The 23,025-nt window shown below is 41.2% G+C and overlaps 1 protein-coding gene across 1 annotated transcript in view; it reads left to right on the top strand.

The window, feature by feature from the left end:
• PHEX (phosphate regulating endopeptidase X-linked) overlaps positions 1-23,025 on the top strand; it is a 221,706-nt gene that overhangs the window by 83,506 nt on the left and 115,175 nt on the right. Inside the window, exons 11-12 of the mRNA XM_050777361.1 lie at positions 302-430; positions 21,545-21,646. Of these exons, the coding sequence (XP_050633318.1) occupies positions 302-430; positions 21,545-21,646 (231 nt within the window). The remainder of the gene's footprint in view (positions 1-301; positions 431-21,544; positions 21,647-23,025) is intronic.

Consider the following 23,025-nt stretch of genomic DNA (forward strand, 5'->3'; position numbering starts at 1 on the left):
AGGCTGGTCTCAAACACCTGACCTCAGGTGATCTGCCCACCTGGGCTTCTTAAAGTGGTGGGATTACAGATGTGAGCCACTGCGCCCAGCCTAAAACATTTTCATTTAGTTTGAAATATAATGGGGACAAGCAGAATTTTTTTTCCTCAGCTATTTTCCCTTTGCCTCTACTATCTGATGCATATATATGGGTTAGGGTGTGCAATGTTTTGTAGACTGTTTTCTTCAGGTTGTTTGAATTTTTTTTCAGCCATGGATTTTATCCAAATGAAGTTTAATCGGGATCAATTATCTCCCACAGGTAATCCAGGGGACCACAACTTTGCTGCCTCAGTGGGACAAATGTGTAAACTTTATTGAAAGTGCCCTCCCTTATGTTGTTGGAAAGATGTTTGTAGATGTGCACTTCCAGGAAGATAAGAAGGAAATGGTAAGTGGTGCACCCCAGCTAGCAAACAATAATGACAATTTAGCCAGATCTGAAGAGGGTATATTCAGCAGGCTAATGTCAGCCTTCCAGGGGGTAGGGGCCTGTGGATATTGTCTTCAGATTCTTTCAACTTCTAAGTGAAATAGGAAGAAAGGTCATCAAATGAGAGTGAGGATGAGTTAGCAAGTATTGAAGGTTAGAGGAGAGAGAAGGTGTGTAGTTGTCCAGGGGACTGGGCGAGTGAATCAACTGAGGGACTGTAGTGTAGCTGCTTGAAGGCGGCATGTCCAGATGTAGGTGAGGTTCGAGGTCGTGAATTCAAAGAGGGTCTCATCACTGTGGCAACGTGTTCTTCCCCATCTGTTTCAACTGCACTGGAGGAAAAGATGTGTTTTTTTTTCTTTCGGCTTTATTGAGGTACATTTGACTAATAACAATTGTATATATTCGAAGTATACGGCCGGGTGCAGTGGCTCACACCTGTAATCCCAGCACTTTGGGAGGCCAAGCCGGGCAGATGACTTGAGGTCAGGAGTTTGAGGCCTGCCTGGCCAACATGGTAAAACCCCCCATCTCTACTAAAAAAATACAAAAATTATCTGGGCGTGGTGGCGGGCACCTGTAATCCCAGCTACTTGGGAGGCTGAGGCAGGAGAATCGCTTGAACCCAGGAGGCGGAGGTTGCAGTGAGCCGAGATGGTGCCACTGCCCTTCAGCCCAGGCGACAGAGCGAGACTCTGTCTCAAAAGAAACACAAACAAAGTATACAACATGATGATTTGACATACATTGTGAAATGGTTGCCACAATTAAATGAACACATCTGTTGTCACACTTATTTACCATTGTGTGTGTGTGTGTGGCGGGGGGAGGGGGTGTGAGGACACTTGAGATTTACTGTCTTAGCAAATTCAAGTATACAATACATAATTAGTAACTATGGTCACCATGCCATATTTTAGATCCCCAGAACTTATTCATCGTAGAACTTTGTACCCTTTGATCAGTATCTCCCCATTTCCCTGCCACCAGCCCCTGGCAACTACTGTTCTACTCTCTGCTTCTATATTTTAACTTTTATAAAAATTCTGCATATAAGTGAGATCATATAATATTTGTCTTTCTGTGACTGGCTTATTTCACTTAGCATAATATCCTCTAGCTTTATCTATGTTGTTGCAAAAGGCAGGATTTTCTTCGTTTCTTCATTTTTGTGGCCGAATATTCCATTCACAAAATGTGAATACATCACATTTTCATTGTGTATTCATCCATTGAATGGTGTTTAGGTTTATTCTATATCTTAGCTGTTATGAATAATGCTGCAATGAACATGAAGGTGCAGATCTTTCTTCCATATACTGATTTTACTTACTTTGGATATATACCCAGTAGTGGCATGGCTGGATTGAATGGTAGTCCTATTTTTAATTTTTTGAAGATTTTCCATGCTATTTCCATAATGGCTGTACCAGTTTACATTCTTACCAACAGCATATGAGCATTCCCTTTTTTTCCAGAAATACCTTGCCAAAACTTACCTCTTAAGTTTTTGATCAGAGCCATCCTAACAGGTAGTGAAGTGGTATTTCATTATGGTTTGATTTGCATTTCCCTGATGATTAGTGATGAAAACCTTTTCATAAACCTGCTGACTGTTTATGTGTCTTCTCTGGAAAAATGTCTATTCAGATCTTTTGCCTATTTTTTAATCAGGTTGTTTTTTCGCTATTGAGAGGGTGTATTTTGAATTAGGAATTTGGATTTGGCCAGGTTTTTTGTCTGCATTTTATTTTTGATGAATTATATTTTACAAATGTCATGAAGTAAAAGATCCAGGCATGATTAATAACAATCCATGTAGTCAATCAGATACAAATATATGAGCAGCTTGGGTGCAGGTTGGTCAATAAACATTGAATTTAAGGGCAAAGGCATTGTAATGTCATGATTGTTCAAATGATTGGTGTCATGTAGTGATACATAATAATACCAAATGGTTGGTATTATGTGTCAGTACATAGTCATTATTGCTACATAATACATGATTATGTTTTATGCACTGAAGTTTGCTTTGCAATACCATATCTAAGTACATTTGTGGCAGGCCAGGTCTCACTAACACAGGCCTCCATCACAACTGTCCCAGCACGAACTGAGTAGCTAGGTTAAACATTCAAAGCTGATTGAGCCAGTGCCCATATACAAAGGCTGGAATGTAACAAAGAGCCCACCAAGAGTTTTGCCTAGGCTTTTCCTGGGCCTTGAAGCGTGACAAGATAATGAATGAATTATTAACAGGACCCTTTTAGGATTAAACAAGTTTTATTGGGGGTCTGAAGAAACTCCCCAGGCCTCCACAAACAAGTTTATTGGCGTCTAAAGGAACTCCCCAAACCTTTATGATTTAGTAGGAGACAAGATAAGGGTAATCACCCCAGCACCTAGATCCGTTTAGATTAAGTAAACTTACTGAGGCTCCAGAAGAAGGTCTTCAAGACTCAGACCTAGTTACAGATTAAAAGAAGTTTATCACTTATGTCTTTCGACAAATGCACACTTACACGTAGACATATAGTTTAGAAGGTATATGAGCTCTAGAAAACTTTGTAATTTTGAGTTGGTCTGGTGATAATTTCCAGGCTTTCTTCCTGTAACCAGTGGCAGAAAATAAAACTCTCTTCTTCCCCAGTTCATTTGCATCTCATTATTGGGCTGTGAGAAATACCAGCCTGACCCTCAGTTTGGTCTGGGAACAAATTGGCCTATGTTAACTTGTTTTTACTGTCTAAGTAGGAGACTTTATGTTTGAACCTGAAAGTTCTCTTGCAAACAATTCCACTGAAGAATTAATGGCTTATTTCAAAATACTCGATATTCTCCTTGCATGTTTTCTTTTGCTCCTTGGTCAGAGTAAATAGTTTGAGATCTTATCAGATAATCACAGTGGTAATATTATAAGCTCTGGGAAGGCTGTAAAAACAAAGGATAAAGAAACATTTAAAAAATTATAGCAGGAGGTTTTTTGGCAGTAGAAGAATTTTAACTAATATGAAAAGTATGTGGATTAAACTTGTTTTCCTCAGTTTTGGTGTGAAAGTCCCTTTTCCTTGTGTCAGGGTGTGACATTCTAAAATAAAGTTGATTTTGGCAATCTCCCCCCTGATTTTGATGTATTTTGATGTACATGGGGGTAGTGTGGTAGTTAGGCAGATACTCATCTCTTTAATGCAAAATTATTTGCGTCCCTTGTGCTGAAGCTGTTTGCCTCAGGGAATACTTAAGTTGGAAACTTACAAGAGAATTATCTGGCCTTTTATAGCCTTTTTTTTTAACAGGGCTTCTATCCAAGAACCACCTGGAACCACTGATTTACTTGAAAAACATTCAGTATTATTAGCTACAGTCTAAAGAAAAAGAAAAACAGAAAGATCCCCAAAGGGGCAAATTCCAAAGACCCTAACTCAGATGGAAGTCTGCCATTGTTTATTTACCAAAAAAGTCTGTTAAGCAAATGAATACAGTCAGAAGCTTAAACTTCAGGTACGTCTCAAATTTACATGTGTACACAAATCACATGAGCATCTGCTTGTTAAAATGCAGATTCTCATTGCATTTTAACAAGGTTTGTTTTGTTTTGTTTTTAAAGTTTTTATTTGGGATAGGACCCAAGAATTTGCCTAACAAGGTTCCAGGTGCGACTGCTGCTGCTGGTCAGCTGGTCACGGACCACACTTGGAGCAGCAAGGTCTTCTCATGATTCATTTGTTTGTAAACAGCACCAAAAAAGAAAAAAAAAAAAAAGCCCTGGTGACTCACAAGAGCAGGCCAGGCCAGTTGATGTGAATAGCAATACTTAATTTACCAAATCTGGTTGCATTAGTGCAGGTAACTGCTTTAATTTTCAGATCATTGAAAGTTTCTGTAATTCAGATTGGTTTAAATGGACTGTGAAAAACCCTGCCTTAGGACCTCCAGGCTTAGTTCCCCACCAACTATGTAGTTATCTTTTGAAAACTGATACCTGGGTTTTACTAAGAGACTCCCGCCCCACTTCTCCTCCGTATCTCTGTTTCTAGAACCTCTTGATGACAGAGTTGGCCCAACTGCCTGTGGTTGGCACCCTTTGTTCTAGAGAGTGAGTAGGAGATAGCAGTTCACATTGAGGTTTCCTACCTATCAGGTTCTCCTCTTTTTCACTGGGGAAAACACATAATTCTACATTACTGTTTCGTTAAGACTTCCCACATCCAAGTGTGCATTTGGACACACTGATACACCAACACTCTCATACTCATTCATACACGTAACCATGGGAATTTAGCAAATTTAATTAGAAATGAGAAGAATAGCATGTAGAAAAGGAGAGTCCTTCAACAGAAAGCCACCAAAAGAGGTTATATAGTACATTCCCTTGCCATCCAGCTAGTGGGACAGAGCATTAACTCACGTGGGATTGGCTGCAAATGTTGCTTTGTCTTTGCAGTCCAAAATAGCACTATCCAATTGAACTAGAATATGAGCCACACTTGTTTTTTTGAGGTAGGGTCTCACTCTGTTGACCAGGCTGGAGTGCAGTGGCATGATCTCGGCTCACTGCCACCTCCGCCTCCTGGGTTTAAGGGATGCTCCTGCCTCAGCCTCCTGAGTAGCTGGGATTACAGACACCTGTCAACATGCCTGGCTAATTTCTGTATTTTTGGTAGAGGTTGGGTTTCACCATGTTGGCCAGGCTGGTCTCAAACTCCTGACCTCAAGTGAGCCGCCTGCCTAAGCCTCCAAAATGCTGAGATTATAGGCGTGAGTCACCACACCCAGCCCACATATGTAATTTTAAATTTTCTAGTAGCCACAATAAAAAAGTGAAAGAACACAAGTGAAATTAATTTTAATAATATATTTTGTTTAATCCAGTTTATCTAAAATATTGTCATTTCAACACATAATTAATATAAAATTACTAATATGAGGCCAGGCATGGTGGGTCGCACCTGTAATCCTAGTACTTTGGGAGGTTGAGGTGGGAGGATCACTTGAGGCCAGGAGTTCGAGACCAACCTAGGCAACAGAGTGAGAGCCCATCTCTACAAAAAATAATTAAAAAAAAAAAATAGCCAGGCAAGATTACACACGCCTGTAGTCCCAGCTCCTCAGGAGGCTGAGGTGGGAGAATCATTTGAGCCTGGGAGGTTGAGGCTGCAGTGAGCCAAAATTATGCCACTGCACTCCAGTCCGGGTGACAGAGTGAGACCCTTTCTCAAAAAAATGAAATTACTAATGTAATAGTTTATGGGCCTTATTTCATACTGTCTTTTAAACTCCATGTGTATTTTATACTTATAGCATATCTCATTTGGGACTAGCCACATTTCAGTGTTGCTAAGTGACTCCCATATTAAACATTGCGGGTCTACATAAGAAGGATCCCTTGAGCTCAGCATGGCAGGATTCAGTCCTTAGGTGAGAGGGTACTAGTAGCCGGGACTGGGAGGGTGGCGCTTTTTGGTCCCTGGCCAACTGTTTCAAGAGGGGCTCTAATATCAGAGAGGCAGGACTCACTCAAGCAACACTAGGATTCATGGTCTGGGAACAGGAATGGGGATTAGAGTCAAGGTGCTAGTTGGTGAAGATATTTCAGGTTTTCTGGAATACCAGCTTAGAAGCAGAAACAAATAAAGGCATAGTTCTTATTGGCTCAGGGACTGCATGAACTGTAGTCTGCAAATTAGGATGTTCAGTGCCTTGGACGTACAAAGGAATCCATCAAGCCGAAGCCAGGGGTTCCAAGCTCAAATACCCTCATGGTCAATGAGTAACATTAAATAACATGCATGAATAACGCTGACTGGGTGTAGGCAAAAGCCAGGGCAAGTGCAATAATAAATGGTAATTGTCATTGACCTTGGTGTCTGGGACGCAATAGTAGTGAAGCTCGCTTGTGGGGGTGGTGAATGTGCTATGCAAGATTCAGCCACGACTTGTTTCCAGTCAACTATTTTCATGCAGAAATGCAGGGCTTTGGGGGCTAGACAGGTTTCTGGTTTGTTTTCTGAGAGAAGTCAAATATCTGGATTTTTATGTGAAATCTCTCATATTTTAAATCTTGGTCAGTATTCTGGGGGTCAAATTAAATATGTCCTGCGGATACCATTGCCATTGACGTTTTTCCCCCCACTGAGATGGAGTCTCGCTCTGTCGCCCAGTCTGGAGTGCAGTGGTGCAATCTCGGCTCACTGCAACCTCTGCCTCCCGGGTTCAAGCAATTCTTCTGCCTCAGCCTCCCAAGTAGCTGGGATTACAGGCACGTGTCACCACACCCAGCTGATTTTTTCTATTTTTAGTAGAGATGGGGTTTCACCACGCTGGCCAGGCTGGTCTCAAACTCCTGACCTCGTGATCCATCTGCCTGGGCCTCCCAAAGTGTTGGGATTACAGGTGTGAGCCACTGTGCCTGGCCTCCATTGACTTTTATATTAACATTTTCTCCCTCCTTACCTCCCTTTCTTCCCCCATTCTCCAGAACTAAAGATCATAACTTTGTCCATCAGAGGACTTCTTTAATTTTTTATCTTATTTAGATGAAGATTATTTATAATTTTAAAACATATTCTACTAGCTAAGCATTTAATATTACTTTTGTGGAAAGTTACATGAAAGTGGGACTCCTTCAGAGAACTGATGACGTATCATCACCGTAACTAGAGAAGATGCTCTCGTTCCACTGCGACAAGCCCTGATCCATATGCTCATGACCTAAATGGCAGGAGAGAGGATTAATTGTGTTCAGGAAGGATGTCTAAAGTTATCAATTGCTAATTTTCTTTTTTATTTATTTTTATTTTTTAATACTCTTGTCTTTTCCTTTTTCTTTCCTTTCTTTTTTGAGACAGAGTCTTGCTCCATCAACCAGGCTGAAGTGCAGTGGTATGATCTTGGCTCACTGCAACCTCTGCCTCCTGAGTTCAAGCCATTCTTGTGCCTCAGCCTCCTGAGTAGCTGGGATTACAGGTGTGCACCACCACGTCCAGCTAATTTTTGTTTTTGTTTTTGTTTTTTGTTTTTTGGTAGAGATGGGGTTTCCTCATGTTGGCCAAGCTGGTCTTGAACTCCTGACTTTAAGTGATCTGCCTGCCTCAGCCTCCCAAAGTGCTGGGATTACAGACATGAGCCACTGCGCCTGGCCTTGTTTGATTATTATTATTATTATTCATATCTGTAGTGTAGAAGTAAGTGCCCCAGATAGATACTCATGTCCACGTAGGGCAGGTGAAGATTCCAACGAAGGCCAGGGAATGAAGGGATTGTCACCATGGGCCTAGTTGTGACTGTGATGGTCAGGATATATTGGTTTTAAAATGTGGTGATGATAATAACAGTAGCAGTTAGCTTTCACTGAGGTTTAATTAGGTATCTGGTATTCTTCTAAGTGCTTTCAGTGTGCGAACTCACTTATCCTCGCAATGACTCTGTTACTGCTATTAGTGCCCTAATTTTCCAGATGAGGAAACAGGCTCAGAGAGTTGAAGTAAATTCTCTGGAGTCATACAGCTTGAAAATGGCTTTGGTGGGGTTCAAGCCCAGACAATCTACATGGAAACCAGTGTTCCATTTCCTTGCTTCTCTCTGAAGACACTTGAATCTTTGCCAATTTTATGAATATGAGGAGATCAGAACCTTCTTAATGGCTTATCTTGTAATTACCCTTGTTAGCAAATTACTTATTCTAATATTAAGATCTTAAAAAGGCACATATTTCATATTTTTTTTAACATTTCACAGGTAGGAAACAGTTGGAATAGTTTTGGCTTCTAGTATTTCAATATTTTAAATATAAATATAGTGGAAACCTAATTCAAATCCAACCAGTTGACATCACGTTTTTGTATTCATAAAATTCTCAGGAGAAAGACGGAACTGATAAGAAGCAAGCTACTATTGATTTAATCTAAGAACAACTTTGCAGCTATATCTTTGGCTCAGTCTACACACTGAGCTCAATTTCTCATATTTTGTACATACATCATTCTAAGGAGTGATCCCTGATGTTTGCAGTGGTAACCCAAAGGCTCTGTAAGATTTATTATCAAAGTTTAAAAAAATGTTTACCATTCTCTACTAAGGCAGAAATGTGAATACATACATCAAAGAAAAATTTTTCTATTGTGTTGATGGGAAAAAAGGCCTTGTTGCTTTATCTCTAGTTTCTAGAAAATTCAGTAAAGTTGAAGTTCCCATGTGAACATTTTGGCTGGGCTAAGTTCTTCTGTATAAACCATGTCTTGGTTTGTTTCATTGTAGACACTGTGTCCCTGGACTACTTACCTTTATTCATATATCTCATCTCCGCCAGTAGGTATTTTTTGCTGCTCCCTCAAATTTTCTGCATTTTTGTTATAGAGTAAACCCAGTTGAAGAAAATATTTTGACACTTGTTAAAATAGTAATGAAGACTATTCAGGACTATTGCAAGAGGTGTCAAGTCTATTGCAACAGGGGAGAAAGGTTAGGCTCAACTCTAAATACAGCAAAGACAGCTGGAGATTTATAGCCAGTGAGGAGAATGAGGGGGTCAGTGGATGGAAAATTATGAAGAGGAGACATCAGGAGAAGGGAAATTCTTGCTAAACCAACTTAACAGGATTCTTGTGGAAGGCAGGCCAAGGTGATCAGGATGGGGATTCTTTCTAAAGTGACTTAACAGGATTCTTGCTACAACTGGACTAGGCAGGCTTGACAAGGATAGGATGGGGGTGGGAGGCTGAGAGGAGGGTAAGGGCAAGACATACTTGAGAAGAGGGCTCAGAGGAGCCTGACTAAACTTTGGTCAAGGAGAGAGTCTTTGTCAGCTCTCAGATCAAAGCTAAAGTCACTGATCTCCTATCATATGTTAAAACATTCTATATGCAGAAGGTTAATCTAGTTAAAGCAGAGCAAATCTATTACACTTCAGATTTAGGCTTTATTAAGTGAAGAACTAAAACTTGACTCCCTATGTAAAACAATTCACTAATTTCTCCTGCACTCTAGCCGGCTATTCTATTTCTCTTTAAAGACATTGTTCATGTTCCCAAGTAATGCCATGGATGACCTACAATATCTTCCATTTTTTCTGAGCTGCTCTCTGCCTGAGCAATTCCAGTAGTAATTCTTATCCTAAAGAAAGAATTCTCCTCCCACCCCATACTGCTACATCTGGTGTCGAAGACTTAAATACCCACGTGGGTCCAATTGCAGTGGCAGAGTTTGAACTTGCAACCTCAATACACTAGAAGTTCACCTCATTAGTGAGCTAAGATAATTGAATTGATGTACTGCCATTAATATTCTTTAAGTTCTCCAATTCCCTCGCTCACTGTTTCTCTCAGTGGTTGAGTAAATGAGATGTAACTATAACGTTGATGGCAGAAGTCACATGAAAGTCAGTGTCATGCATTATAGCATTGCCCTTATACTGAAGGGTTTTCGTTCCTTGCGAATTCAGCTGCTCATAAGGGTTGTTCTCAGTAAGGCCATTGTACAGATAAAGACAATGGTCCCTTCATCACAAACTGTGAAAGAAAGGATATTCTCTTTGGCTACCAAATACCCCTGTTTCTGTTTGTCTAGTAAGTGGTGTTGGTTATTATTATCAAGATCACTTTCCAGAGAAACGTTGCTGAAGACCTGTCCAAATTAAGGCAAACCATGATGATTTGGTTGTTTTAAGGGCTTTTTAATATATTTATAAAATATTGACCTAATAAAGAAATTATGTCTGGTTTTCTGCAAAGTTGCATTGATAGCTCATAGCCCAGCTCTTCTCTTACCAACATGGGTAAATCAGTTAACTTCTTTGAGCTTGTTTTCCTGTTTATAAATGATGCAAGAGTTTCTGTTGCTATGGTAGGGCTGTGTAACAATCAATCACAAAGCCTCACTGGCATCTGACAATAAGCAGTTACTGCTGATGCATCTGGAGTCAGTGGCGGCCCCCATGCAGCTCTGCTGATTTTGGCCGGGCTGGCTTGAATTTCTGGGGGTTGGCTGATCAAGGTTGGCTTTGGCAGAGGTGATTGGAATGACTCGGCTCTGCTTCATGTGTCTTACTTCCTTCAGCCGGCTAGCCTATGCATGTTCTCATGGTGATGGCAGAAGTTCAAGTGAGCAAGTAGAAACATGTGAGGTCTCTTGAGACCTAGGCTCAGAACAGGCATAATGTAATATCCGCATTTTGTTGGCCAAAGCAAGTCACAAGGCTGGCCCAAATTTACAGACTAGGGAAACAGGGTCTGCTGCATTTTTTTTTTTTTTTTTTTTTTTTTCCTTTTGGAGACAAGGTCTGGCTCTGTCACCCAGGTTGCAGTGCAGTGGTGTGATCTCTGCTCACTGCAGGCTCCGCCTCCCAGACTCAAGCCATCTTCCCACTTGAGCCTCCCGAGTAGCTGGGACTACAGGTGTGCGCCATGATGCCCGGCTAATTTTTGTCTTTTTTGTAGAGACGGGGTTTTGCCATGTTGTCCAGGCTGGTCTTGGACTCGTGAGCTTAAGCGATCTGCCTGCCTTGGCTTTCCAAAGTGTTGGGATTACAAGTATAAGCCACCTGTAACTCTGCATTTTTAATGAGAGGATCCGCAAAGTCACACAGTAAAGGGTGTGGATAAATGAAGGGTATGGCATTAAAGCTCTCAGTGCTGTGTATCACAAATAGGGATAAAAGTAGTATGTCCCTGTTTCATTTGTGGTGAGAATTAAATGAGGTAATCTATGTAGAAGGCCTAGCACAATACCTGGTATACAACAAGTGCTCAGTGAATGTCAGCTACTCTTATTGCTAATATTGCCATGCCTAATGTTAATAATTAAGATAGAATTTATAACATCAACTTCCTGGCATGGGCTGTGGCAACTTCTGCATTTAGATTGCCTCTTTTAAATGTATCATAGAGTGAGGGAGGTGCCTGGGGGGTTTTACTGTTGCTACTCCTCCATACATGCCTAGTGTAGTAGCTTTCATTGGAATAAAGATCCTTTTCATGCTAGTGCCCTGGCCACATTCCAGAACCCACCCTATCATTTAATGCCAAGTCTGGCTCACACAAGAGTCTCATGAAGGCCGGACGCGGTGGCTCAAGCCTGTAATCCCAGCACTTTGGGAGGCCGAGACGGGCGGATCACGAGGTCAGGAGATCGAGACCATCCTGGCTAACACGGTGAAACCCCGTCTCTACTAAAAAATACAAAAAACTAGCCGGGCGCGGTGGCGGGCGCCTTTAGTCCCAGCTACTCTGGAGGCTGAGGCAGGAGAATGGCGTGAACCCGGGAGGCGGAGCTTGCAGTGAGCTGAGATCTGGCCACTGCACTCCAGCCTGGGCGGCAGAGCGAGACTCCGTCTCAAAAAAAAAAAAAAAAAAAAAAAAAAAAAAAAAGAGTCTCATGAAATTACTCGAGGAGCCAAATATAATTTCCTTTTTTCTTTTTTCTTTTTCTTTTTTTTTTTTTTTTTGAGACCAAATCTCACCCTGTTGCCCAGGCTGGAGTGCAATGGTGTGATCTTGGCTCACTGCAACCTCTGCCTTACAGGTTCACGCCATTCTCCTGCCTCAGCCTCCCAAGTAGCTGGGACCACAGGTGCATGCCACCACGCCTGGCTAATTTTTTGTATTTTTAGTAGAGATGGGGTTTCACTGTGTTAGCCAGGATGGTCTCGATCTCCTGACCTCGTGATCTGCCCTCCTTGGCCTCCCAAAGTGCTGGGATTTCAGGCATGAGCCACCGTGCCCAGCCGTATAATTTCTAGAATAGGTACAGATTTCACAACCCTCTACAGGCTAAATCTTGTTGCAACAAATATCAGGTCCCAGTCGTGACAGCTCATTTATGCAATCTTTGGTCAAGTAACATCCAGCAAAACAAGTAATTTAGATAGCTCATTGGGAATTCTTTTGAAATAAGTGTGAACATTTACTCTTGTCCTTGTCCTTCAGTTTGCTGCTATGACGATGACACATCGGCTCACCTTTCTTGTTTGTTTTCTCCATTTCTGGCTAGCATTGGGCAGTGTTGCCTTTGCCACATATTATCAGCCACAGTCTTGTCAAGCAGATCTGGTCAGACCTATGGAATGTGAAGACCCTGTATTAGAAATTCATTTACCTAAAGAAAACATTTATGCCTTCCAACAGATCTGAATGTTGGAAGTGACCAGACATAGTTACTTGCTGGGGAGAATTTACTCACAGCCAAAGGCTAGACTATTTGAGACCGATTGACTTGTAAATATTATTCTGGTTTCTGATTCATCCTCTCTTAAAGTTGGAAAGTGGAAAACAGGAAAAGATGAGTTATAAAATTAGAACACAGCCTATATGTTCATATCCAGCAAATATAAATATAAATATCTACCTGAGTCTTATGAATATATGCCTTTAGATAAAAGGACATGAGAAACTCTTCCTGTACCGCCAGAATAACCCACTTTATAGCATGACTTGGGCCCAAATAATTTGATTTTTTCTTCTTTTGCCAAAATGTTTAATAGGTATGTAACATTGCTAATCCTGACAAACTGATATGATTTATTCACTCACTTGGCTGCCAGAAACCTCAGCATTTTCTAACTATCCTTAGTTTTTCTGGTTTAACCACATGTCCCACTTCAATATAGGTCACTTTTTACTTATTTTGTTGCCATTATTTTTTATCAGGAGCCAATCCAAGGTCATTTTTATAAATAGTTACAGTATAAGTAATGAATTAATGAATATTTACTATTTATTGGTACATTGATTTATTTAACGTCTGTGTTTCTAGTAAAGTGACAATTGCCAGAAAGAAAAGTTTTAAGAGTCCCCCTGAGATTAAAGCCTATTTCTTCAGGGTTATCCACATAAATTATTAACAATGATTTCCATTTTTCACATTCCACTAATCAAGTGGTTACAACTCAAGAAAACTTGCCCTGTTCTAGAGCAATGGGAAGACTGGAAACATTTTAATCTCATGGTTTTTTCCAGATATTATAACTTCTAAGTATATTAAAGAGGAAAGCCTACTCAACATTATGCCTTTTCGTTAAGAATTTTATTAACATTAAATTAGTTTAAGGTTAATGCACATAATCAACCTTACTGATTTTTTTCTTTTTCCTTTCTTTCCTTTTTCAGAACTCTTAGCCTATAAGTATTCCTCCTAGATATGTACTGTATTTTTAAACCATTCCTAGCTGTACCATGTTGACATCACCTATCTTAGAATGGACTAGGCTAACTTACTGAGTCATCTGATTTCCACTAACGTTTGTGTTTGGTAGTAGGCTACAGTCATTCCGGAGACATTTGCTGTGAACCTTGTCCCCTAATATAAAGATGGATTTGCTACTCACTGATAAGTTCTATTCATGGATTCAGGCTTTGAATTATTAAATCAGAGTAGGTCTCTCTTTTCAAAAATGACTTCACCTAAAAAGGGTACCATGCATTTTTTTTTCCTTTTTCAGCTTTCATGTTGTTAAATCTCATGATCATATCTGCACAACACCATATTTTCTATGAGTGAGTTTGTTAATATTTTCTCTTTATACTATTCAAGTAACTGTTATCTGTTAGCATATATGTAAGATATTTGATTCAGTTTCAACTCTGCTAGGTACCAATTGAAGGTTTCAAAAAGCATAAATTGATCAACTTGTATTTACTGAGCATCTGCTATATTTTAATATTAAGTGTGAATGTGAGATATGGACTCATATCGTGAAAAATCACATCACATGAGATATGAAATCATAAAACAAAATTTTAAATTAGCAGAATACTTTTTTGTTTGCTTACATATTCATGATCTCATTTGATCTAAATCACGGTTCCTGTTCTCAAAGCTTATGGGTCTTGTTAGGGAGACCAAATAAATATAAATGAAAAGGCAACAATTAAACACACATATATGTATTATTCTGGTTTTAAGCCTCCCAGGAACTCAGAGAGGGAATTGAAAGTGTGGGTTTAAGTGTCTGGGATTCATGGGTATGAGGTGGGATTTGAGTTGCCTTGTGGGATTTCCTTATTATCAGGGACAAAGTTGTTTCTTTGAAGAAAACAACTGATAATGGGGCAAACTGACCCCTCCTTAAAGCAAGGTTGGCATATGTCCCTTCAAATGTATTAATAGAACCATCATGACTCATTTATACAAAGTACAGAATTCTTACATCCATGTGATAGGAGGAAGGGTAAGGAGAGGGCAAGAGAAGAGCCCTCTCTTTAAAGTAAAGAGAAGCCCTGGATGGAAGGGTAACAAGTGCCTATGCATATGTGACTTACCAATGTCTGGTGTCTGACGTAGAACACTATGGGCAAAATCCTGGGGTGCAAAGAATGAAAAAAGAAGAACCTGTTTTTAGATAATACTGGTTGAGGAAAAGAACTAAGAACTGCCCATAGATCAACCAAATGAACTATATTTTTATAGTGTGGTTCCATAAACTCTGAAATAAATGTTTTTTTTGTTTGTTTGTTTGTTTTGTTTTTGTTTTTGTTTTTTTAAAAGACAGAGTCTTGCTCTGTCACCCAGGCTTGAGTGCAGTGGGGTGATCTCGGCTCACTGCAACCTTCACCTCCCGGGTTCAAGCGATTCTTGTGCCTCAGCCTCTCGAGTAGCTGGGATTATAGTTGCCCGCCACCATGCCTGGCTAATTTTTGTATTTTTAGTAGAGATGGGGTTTCACCATGTTGGCCAGGCTAGTCTTGAACTCCTGTCCTCAGATGATTCGCCCACCTTGGCCTCCCAAAGTGCTGGAGATTACAGGTGGGAGCCATCGCGCCCTGCCCCTGAAATAAATAGATATTTAACAAAATGGTGCTTTGCCTAGAGGGCTCTTAGCCTGAATATGGCAGATTTTACCATAATAACACTTGAGTTAATTTTTATATGTTATATTTTGACCTTTGACTGGCTCTAAATATTTCCTACGGATAACTTCACCTTAAGACTTCCAGTTTAAGGGATTTCTATTAATGTTATATGCTGCCTGGTTGAGGTGTGAGGTCAAAGTTTAGTGAAGAAATACTGTTTCTCTCTTTTCTTGTTACTTTAAAATTACAGCAGGTTTTTGACTTGACTGAAGGCAATGTTATTGTGTGATGCTGTAGAGTAGTCTAAAGATAAAAATCAGAAGTGTTCAGTGATTTATCTTCCTAGTTCCAGCATGCTAAAATAATTATTTCTCTTATTTGCATTGACATGTCAACCAATGAAATTAATCACCTTCAAAGATTTTCCTTGTTCTTGAAGTCTGCTGGGGTAGTTCAACACCATTTTACAGAAAATGTTATACAATGAATCTGTAAAGTCTGCAAAAAAAAAAAAAAAAAAAAAGAGAGAGGAAAAAAAAGAAAAAAATTGAGAACCTGAGATGGGGGATGTTGTGGGGAGTGGAGGTGCCAGAGAAGACAAGGGCAAAGAGCAGCTGAGGCTCATGGGAAAACAAAAAGTGATTTACCCACGTTTTGACAAATGTGAGAGAGCCACAAAGAGAGTTACCGAAGTGTGGATTCAGGGAAGACAGAGGTGGTGGCAGCAGGGGAGGAGGTGGAAGAAAAGGCAGAGGAGGAAGGAAGTGGCATGTGAATAAACTATTTGTCATTTTTCACTCTGGCAGTGGGCTGAAATCTTTTTTACCTCTTTTTATTTTCATTTAGAATGCCAATCAACGGGTTGCAGACAAAGAACTTTGAAAACCTTTTCTTATTTATTTATTTAGAGACAGAGTCTTGCTCTGTTGCCCAGGCTGGAGTGCTACGGTGCAATCTCGGCTCACTGCAACCTCTGCTTCCCGGGTTCAAGCGATTCTCCTGTCTCAGCCTCCCAAGTAGCTGAGGTTACAGGCATGTGCCACCATGCCTGGCTAATTTCTTTTTTGTATTTAGTAGAGATGGGGTTTCACCATGTTGGTCAGGCTGGTCTCGAACTCCTGACCTCAGGTGATCCACCCGCCTCAGCATCCCAAAGTGCTGGAATTAAAGATGTGAGCCACTGTGCCCGTCCTGAAAATCTTTTCAAAATGCATTAAATTTTAATGAATTTGATAGCCATTTTAATGCCTAGGAGATGCTGGACGGGGAGGGTCCTGTGAAACCAAGCTGCTTAGAGAGAAGTATCTAGAAACACTCAGCCCCATTTTAGTAATAACCACATACTCCATAAAAATGTCCCAAAAAGAACAGGAGCAAAATGACCTTAAGATTCATCACAGGAATCCAAAAATTCCAAAATTTGCCAAAGATCTTTTTAGCTTGGAGAGTGCTTTTTTTTTTGACGAATTAATTTATTTTAAAACATAATAAAATGTTTTGCTTTTGTATACCTTATCCCAAATAAATATTTTCTTTGGACATGTTCAATCTTTTATTATTTATTGGGTGTTTTCTATTATTGCTACATCCTGGCCAGGGTATTGAGAGGGAACCTTTTATTGTCCTCTTTGTCCCTATCTGTATATATAGTAATCCCCCATTATCTGAGACAGATACTTTACAAGACCCCGCTGCCCAGCCCAGTGGATGAGACTGGAGATAGTACCAAACTCTATATATACTATGTTTTTCCTACACATATATAACTATCATCAAGTTTAATTTATAAAGTAGGCACAGTAAGAGATTAACACCAATAACTAATAATAAAATAGAACAGTTATAATGATATACTGTAATAAAAGTTATGTGAATGTGGTCTCTCTTTCTCTCAGAGTATCTTATGGTACTGAACTCATGCTTGTACTTCCTATGATCTGTCTGATAACCAAGATACCTAGCAAGTGACTATTGGGTGGGTATATACAGGATGGAGATGCTGGACAAATGAAGGGTGATTCACATCCCGGGCCAGACAGGTTGGGATGGCGTGAAACTTCATCACACTAATCAGAATGGTGTGCAATTTAAAACTTGTGAGTTGTTTATTTCTGAAATTTCCCATTTAATATTTTCAGACCACAGTTGCCCACAGGTAACTGAAACTATGGAAAGCAAAATCGTGAATAAGGGGCTACTACTGTACCTCTCTTCCTAGTAATATGTTCGTGCTGCCAGGATGCACATGTGTGAAGAAATGTAATTTTTTAGAGAAACCTCCCTTTAAGCAGAAGGTCTCAATCCTATTCCATGGAGAAAAGACCCACCTTTATACCAGGACTCTCAACGTTCTACATCTAATCTTAGATTCTTCTGCATGCCTGTCTATCATTTTAATCTTCTCTCCTCTCATAAGTGTCTGTCTCATGTGTAAGGTGAATCCTTCCATATAGTCTCTGGATCCTATCACCTCTTTTGCCCTCTGAGACACCACTCATGGCTTTCTTTGTCCCATATTTTCAGTCTCTTCCTTTTCGCTGGATCCTTTCTATTGGTATTTAAACATAGTCAAATCTCGCAGCTGTTCAACAACAACAAAAACAGTAGTGGCAGCATCAGCAAGCATATGCATGAAACCCAAACTCCAAACCCTCAGACCCTTCCCTTAACCCTACATCTCCTTCTCTCCTATCTTTGCTTTTTCTCCTTCATAGACAAACTCAGTTAATTTGAGCAGACTTGCTGTCTTCGCTTCCCATATACTCTTCATCCCACTAGTTTGGCTTCTGTCCCCATCCCTCTTTTTCTTCCAGCTTTCTCAGTCTTATTGAATGGCGGTGGTTGCCCATACCCTTCTGAAGCCTAAGAATGAATCTGACTCTACTTTCCTCATTTTCCCACATAAAATGAATCACCTGTTTCCATTGGTTTGGTCACTAAATCTCTCCTTTGAGTCCACCCACTTCTTTTCCTCCCCATTGCCCCTCCCTAATTTGGGAAGATATAATTTATCTTGTTGGGCCAGCCAATGCATGTTGCTACATGGTGAGGTCCTAAAGACTTAGGGCCAGGCACGGTGGCTCATGCCTGTAATCCCAGCACTTTGGGAGGCTGAGGCGGGTGGATCATCTGAGCTCAGGGGTTAAAGACCAGCCTGGGCAATATGGTGAAATCCTGTCTCTACTAAAAATACACAAAAATTAGCTGGCATGGTGGTGCGTGTCTATGATCTCAGCTGCTTGGGAGGCTGAGGCAGGAGAATCGCTTGAACCTGGGAGGTGGTGGTTGCAGTGAGTAGTGAGCCAGCCTGAACGACAGAGTCAGACTCCGTCTCAAAAAAAAAAAAAAAAAAAAAAAGACTTAGGCTTGCCAATAGGCAAAAGATCTAGTTCCTGGAGATTTCCTTGTCATTTTAATATCCTCCTGATGTGGGTCTTCTGTTTGAAATGGTGACTTCTACATGTCTCAGTTGATTCCCTTTTACCCCCTGGCATTTCTCTCTGATTTTGGGAGGAATCCTCTGTTTCTACTAGAGGCTCTGAGCTCTCTACTGTTATTTTAGCTCTTTGTTCAGGTCCTGGCTTTGGTCCTCATTAGCTGTATGAGCTTGAGCAGATCATAGACTCCTTGATCCTTAGTTTCCTTATCTGTCAAATAAATGGTTTCCCCTGGTCCAGTGGGTCCCAGCCCTGACTGCACATTAGAATTACCTGGGGAGCTTTTTAAACCCTCCCAGTGCCCAGGCTGGACCTCAGAACAATGATACTAGCATCCCGATGCCCAGGTCTCAGGATTTTTTATTTTATTTAGAAATTTTTTTGTCAGTATTTTTTTTTTTTTTTTTTCGTTTGAGATGGAGTCTTGCTCTGTCACCCAGACTGGAGTGCAGTGGTGCGATCTCGGCTCACTGCAACCTCCGCCTCCCAGATTCCAGCGATTCTCCTGCCTCAGCCTCCCAAGTAGCTGGAATTACAGATGCCTGCCATTATACCCAGCTATTTTTTTTGTATTTTTAGTAGAGACAGGGTTTCACCCTGTTGGCCAGGCTGGTCTCGAACTCCTGACCTCAAGTGATTCGCCCGCCTTGGCCTCCCAAAGTGCTGGGATCACAGGCGTGAGTGACTACGCCCAGCTGTCGGTATTTTTTTAAAGTTCCTCCAAAGATTCTAATGGGCAGACAAAGTTAAGAACCACTGACTTAATGAGTTTTAAAGGACCTTTTGCTCTTTGCTCTTCTAACAGTTTGTGTTTTATCCCAAGTTGAAGTTTCTCTTCTTTTAATGTTTTTGCCAAGTTGGGAAGAAATAGCTGTGAAGCTCCTCCGACCCCCTTCCATCTGCTGTTTGTTCTTATTTACATATGATGGAACCCAGCCCACTGATTTATAGCTCTGGTTCCCTCACAACTGTTATTGAACTGAAAACATAGCTGAAAACTTATTAAACAGAAAAACATTATTTTAAGCTTAGTGCTGACTATTATAGAAGCAAGGAAACATTTCCACGTCTTTTCTTCTAGAATTAATGTTAACAATTGATTGACAACACCATACTCTCAAATGAAAAAGTTCATTCTGGGGCGAAACCCAGTATTTTCTCTTTCTTGGGTGTCCCGTTGAGAAAGCCAAAGCATCTCTGCAGGAGAACTGGATTTTGAGGGGTTCGTATCCATGAACAGGCAGGGCCTCCTCACACTGCTGCAGGTGGCCTCTAATGTGACATGTCTGTCAGTAGCTCCTTGCCTCTAGTCCTCTCTTTTGGTCCACAGACACTGGCAGCAAAGCCAGGCACACACATCCTCACTATGAGTGTGGCCTCACTGTTCAAATGCTTTGCAAGAGGTCTTTCAGAAGACCACCTTTCTGTAGCAGTCCCCTTTAGGCCTACCATTTTATTTCATTATTTTTTTAGAGACAAGGTCTCACTCTGTCACCCAGGCTGAAGTATAGTAGTGCAATCATAGCTCACTGCAGCCTCAAACTCCTGAGCTCAAGTGATCTTCCTGCGTCAGCCTCCTGAGTTGCTAGGACTACAGGTGCAGGTGCCACCATGCCCAGCCTTTTAAAAATAATTTTGTTTTTTTAGAGATGAGGTCTTCTTGTGTTGCCCAGGCTGGTCTCGAACTCCTGGCCTCAAGTAATCCTCCCACTTCGGCCTCCCAAAGTCCTGAGATTATAGGGGTGAGTCACTGCTCCTGGCCTATACCTACACTTTTAAATTTGAAATAACAAGACTTCTCTGAGCCGCCAAGGAGTAGAGAGGAGAGTAGGAAGATGATATAGCACAGCCGAACATTTATTTTAACCCACAGAACTAAATTTGGAAAGAACTGGGGTCCTGACATAAGTGTGATTCATATTGGTGAAGTGTCCTTTGGGGTTTCTCCTCCCTGCCCGTTTCTCTGTGTTGACAGTTATCTCTTTCAACTGTTCGCTTTCTTCTGCAATACCTATCTGAAATGCACAGCCCATGCCTTTGCCTGTCTCTCTCAGTCCTTTATTAAATGATTAAAATTAGTTAGTACTTTGATAAGGATGAACCAGCTTAGTAGCTATAGACAGGTAAGTTATTGGTTTGTCATAATCTATGGTGAATTCCTGTCCCTGTATACCTGTATAATTCATTTTACGGCTGGGCCATCACATTATTCTCATGGAAAGAAATGGTTATCATCTTATTTATTTATTTTTGGAGACAGGTCTTGCTTTGTTGCCCAGGCTGGAGTACAGTGGTGCGGTCATGGCTCACTGCAACCTCTACCTCTTGGGCTCAAGCAATCCTCCCACCTCAGCTTCCTGAGTGGCTGGGACTACAGGCGTTTGCCACTACACCCAGCTAATTTTTATATTTTTTGTAGAGATGGGATTTTGCCATGTTGCCCATGTTGGTCTTGAACCCCTGGGCCCAAGTGAAAAAGTCCTGTGATTGCAGGCATGAGCCACCATGCCCAGCTAATTTTTATATTTTTGGTAGAGATGGGGTTTCACCGTGTTGCCTGTGCTGGTCTCGAACTCCTGGGCTCAAGTGATCCACCTGCCTTGGCCTCCCAAAGTGTTGGGATTACAGGCATGAGCCACCGTGCTGGGCCTGGTTAGTTATATTTTAGTGGTGGAAAAAAGGGAATTTTCCTGGGAAAAGAAGTGTTGCCAGAGCATGGAGTCAAGCTGAAGGAACCCCTTACTTACCATGTTGAGTATTGAGTCATTTCTCATGCAAACCAATTTTGTTCCAGAAAACCTCGACTGAAGCTTCTTGGCTTTGACGTTTCCTCTTTGGGTATTTTCTTGTAGATGGAGGAATTGATTGAGGGCGTTCGCTGGGCCTTTATTGACATGCTAGAGAAAGAAAATGAGTGGATGGATGCAGGAACGAAAAGGAAAGCCAAAGAAAAGGTAAGGATTCCTTTTGATGAAAACAATAAGACTTCTGGTTTAATGGATTTTCATGCTTGACATTGACTGTATAGTTGGTTTTTATATTGACTGAACTGTTGACTCTGAATGACCCCAGAGTTAGCTGTCTGCTTTTGGATGAATATATAGATTTTTTTTTTTTTTCACCAAGAGGTAAGAGAAAATAATATCGGAATTTTTCGAACTGCATTTTCAAATACCTTGTAATTCTGCCTTTCCTTTCTCCTAATTGCCGTCTGTAAGAGGCACATGGCTTGCTGCCTGCTGAATTGTGTCATAAACCATCACTGGATATGGCAGAATGCAGAGCAGTGGGGAGTCACAGGGAGCAGCTGGAAGAAGAGCCCCTAAGACACCAAGAAGAAGAAAACCCATATTGGTCACATGTCCTTCTGCTCTGTGCATGATGCGTGCAAATGTCCTGGGGCAAATCCTTTCCTGTAACCAAGCATATCTCCTCCCTGACCCATCATTTGGCACAAATGACCCAAATAGTATACTTCTAGACTGTAGACCAGTGTTCTACCATTGCTTAGGACTACAAAAGTATTTCCTAATAGAAGTGGACACTTGCTGGGCCTTGTAAAATTTTCTGATACTGTGCAACACAATAAGGGATTAAAGGAGAAAAGTATTGACAGCCATGCTGTTTAAAAGTAGAAAACGGGCTGGGCGCACTGGCTCATGCCTGTAATCCCAGGACGTTGGGAGGCTGAGGCAGGTGGATCACTTGAGGTCAGGAGTTTGAGACCAGCCTGGCCAACATGGCGAAACCCCATCTCTACTAAAAATACAAAAAATTAGTTGGGCGTGGTGGCGCATGCGTCTGTAGTCCCAGCTACTCTGGAGGCTGAGGCGGGAGAATTGCTTGAGCCTAGGAGGCAGAGGTTGCAGCGAGTTGAGATCGTGCCACTGCACTCCAGCCTGGGTGACAGAGTGAGACTCCATCTCTGAATAAATGAATGAATGGGATGCATTTTGAATTCGAGAGATTCTGATAGAGCTGGAATTCAAGTGGGTAGAGCACACCTGCTAGACTCTTGATGGATGCTACTCTGCAGCTGAGAGATTCTGAAATGAGGAGCGTTTCTTGTATCTAGAGGTATTTTAGAAAGCTTCCTAAGTATAGCAACCACCTGGGTTGCCTGGACGCTCTGGCTTTCTGGGCCCCTTCCCAGCAAGGCCTGGGTTAATGGATCATGGATGCAGGCTGAACATCTGTCAGTTTAGCCAGTCTCCAGGTGATTGTTATCACTAGGCAGGTCTGGGGAAACACTGCTTGGAGTCATATTGAGTCATACTGAGCACAAATACTTTTGCCTTATGGTCAAGAAATAAAGGGGGCGGCATTCTGGGAA

Source organism: Macaca thibetana, chromosome X (genome assembly GCF_024542745.1).
Source record: "Macaca thibetana thibetana isolate TM-01 chromosome X, ASM2454274v1, whole genome shotgun sequence".
Classification (NCBI taxonomy): Eukaryota; Metazoa; Chordata; class Mammalia; order Primates; family Cercopithecidae; genus Macaca; species Macaca thibetana.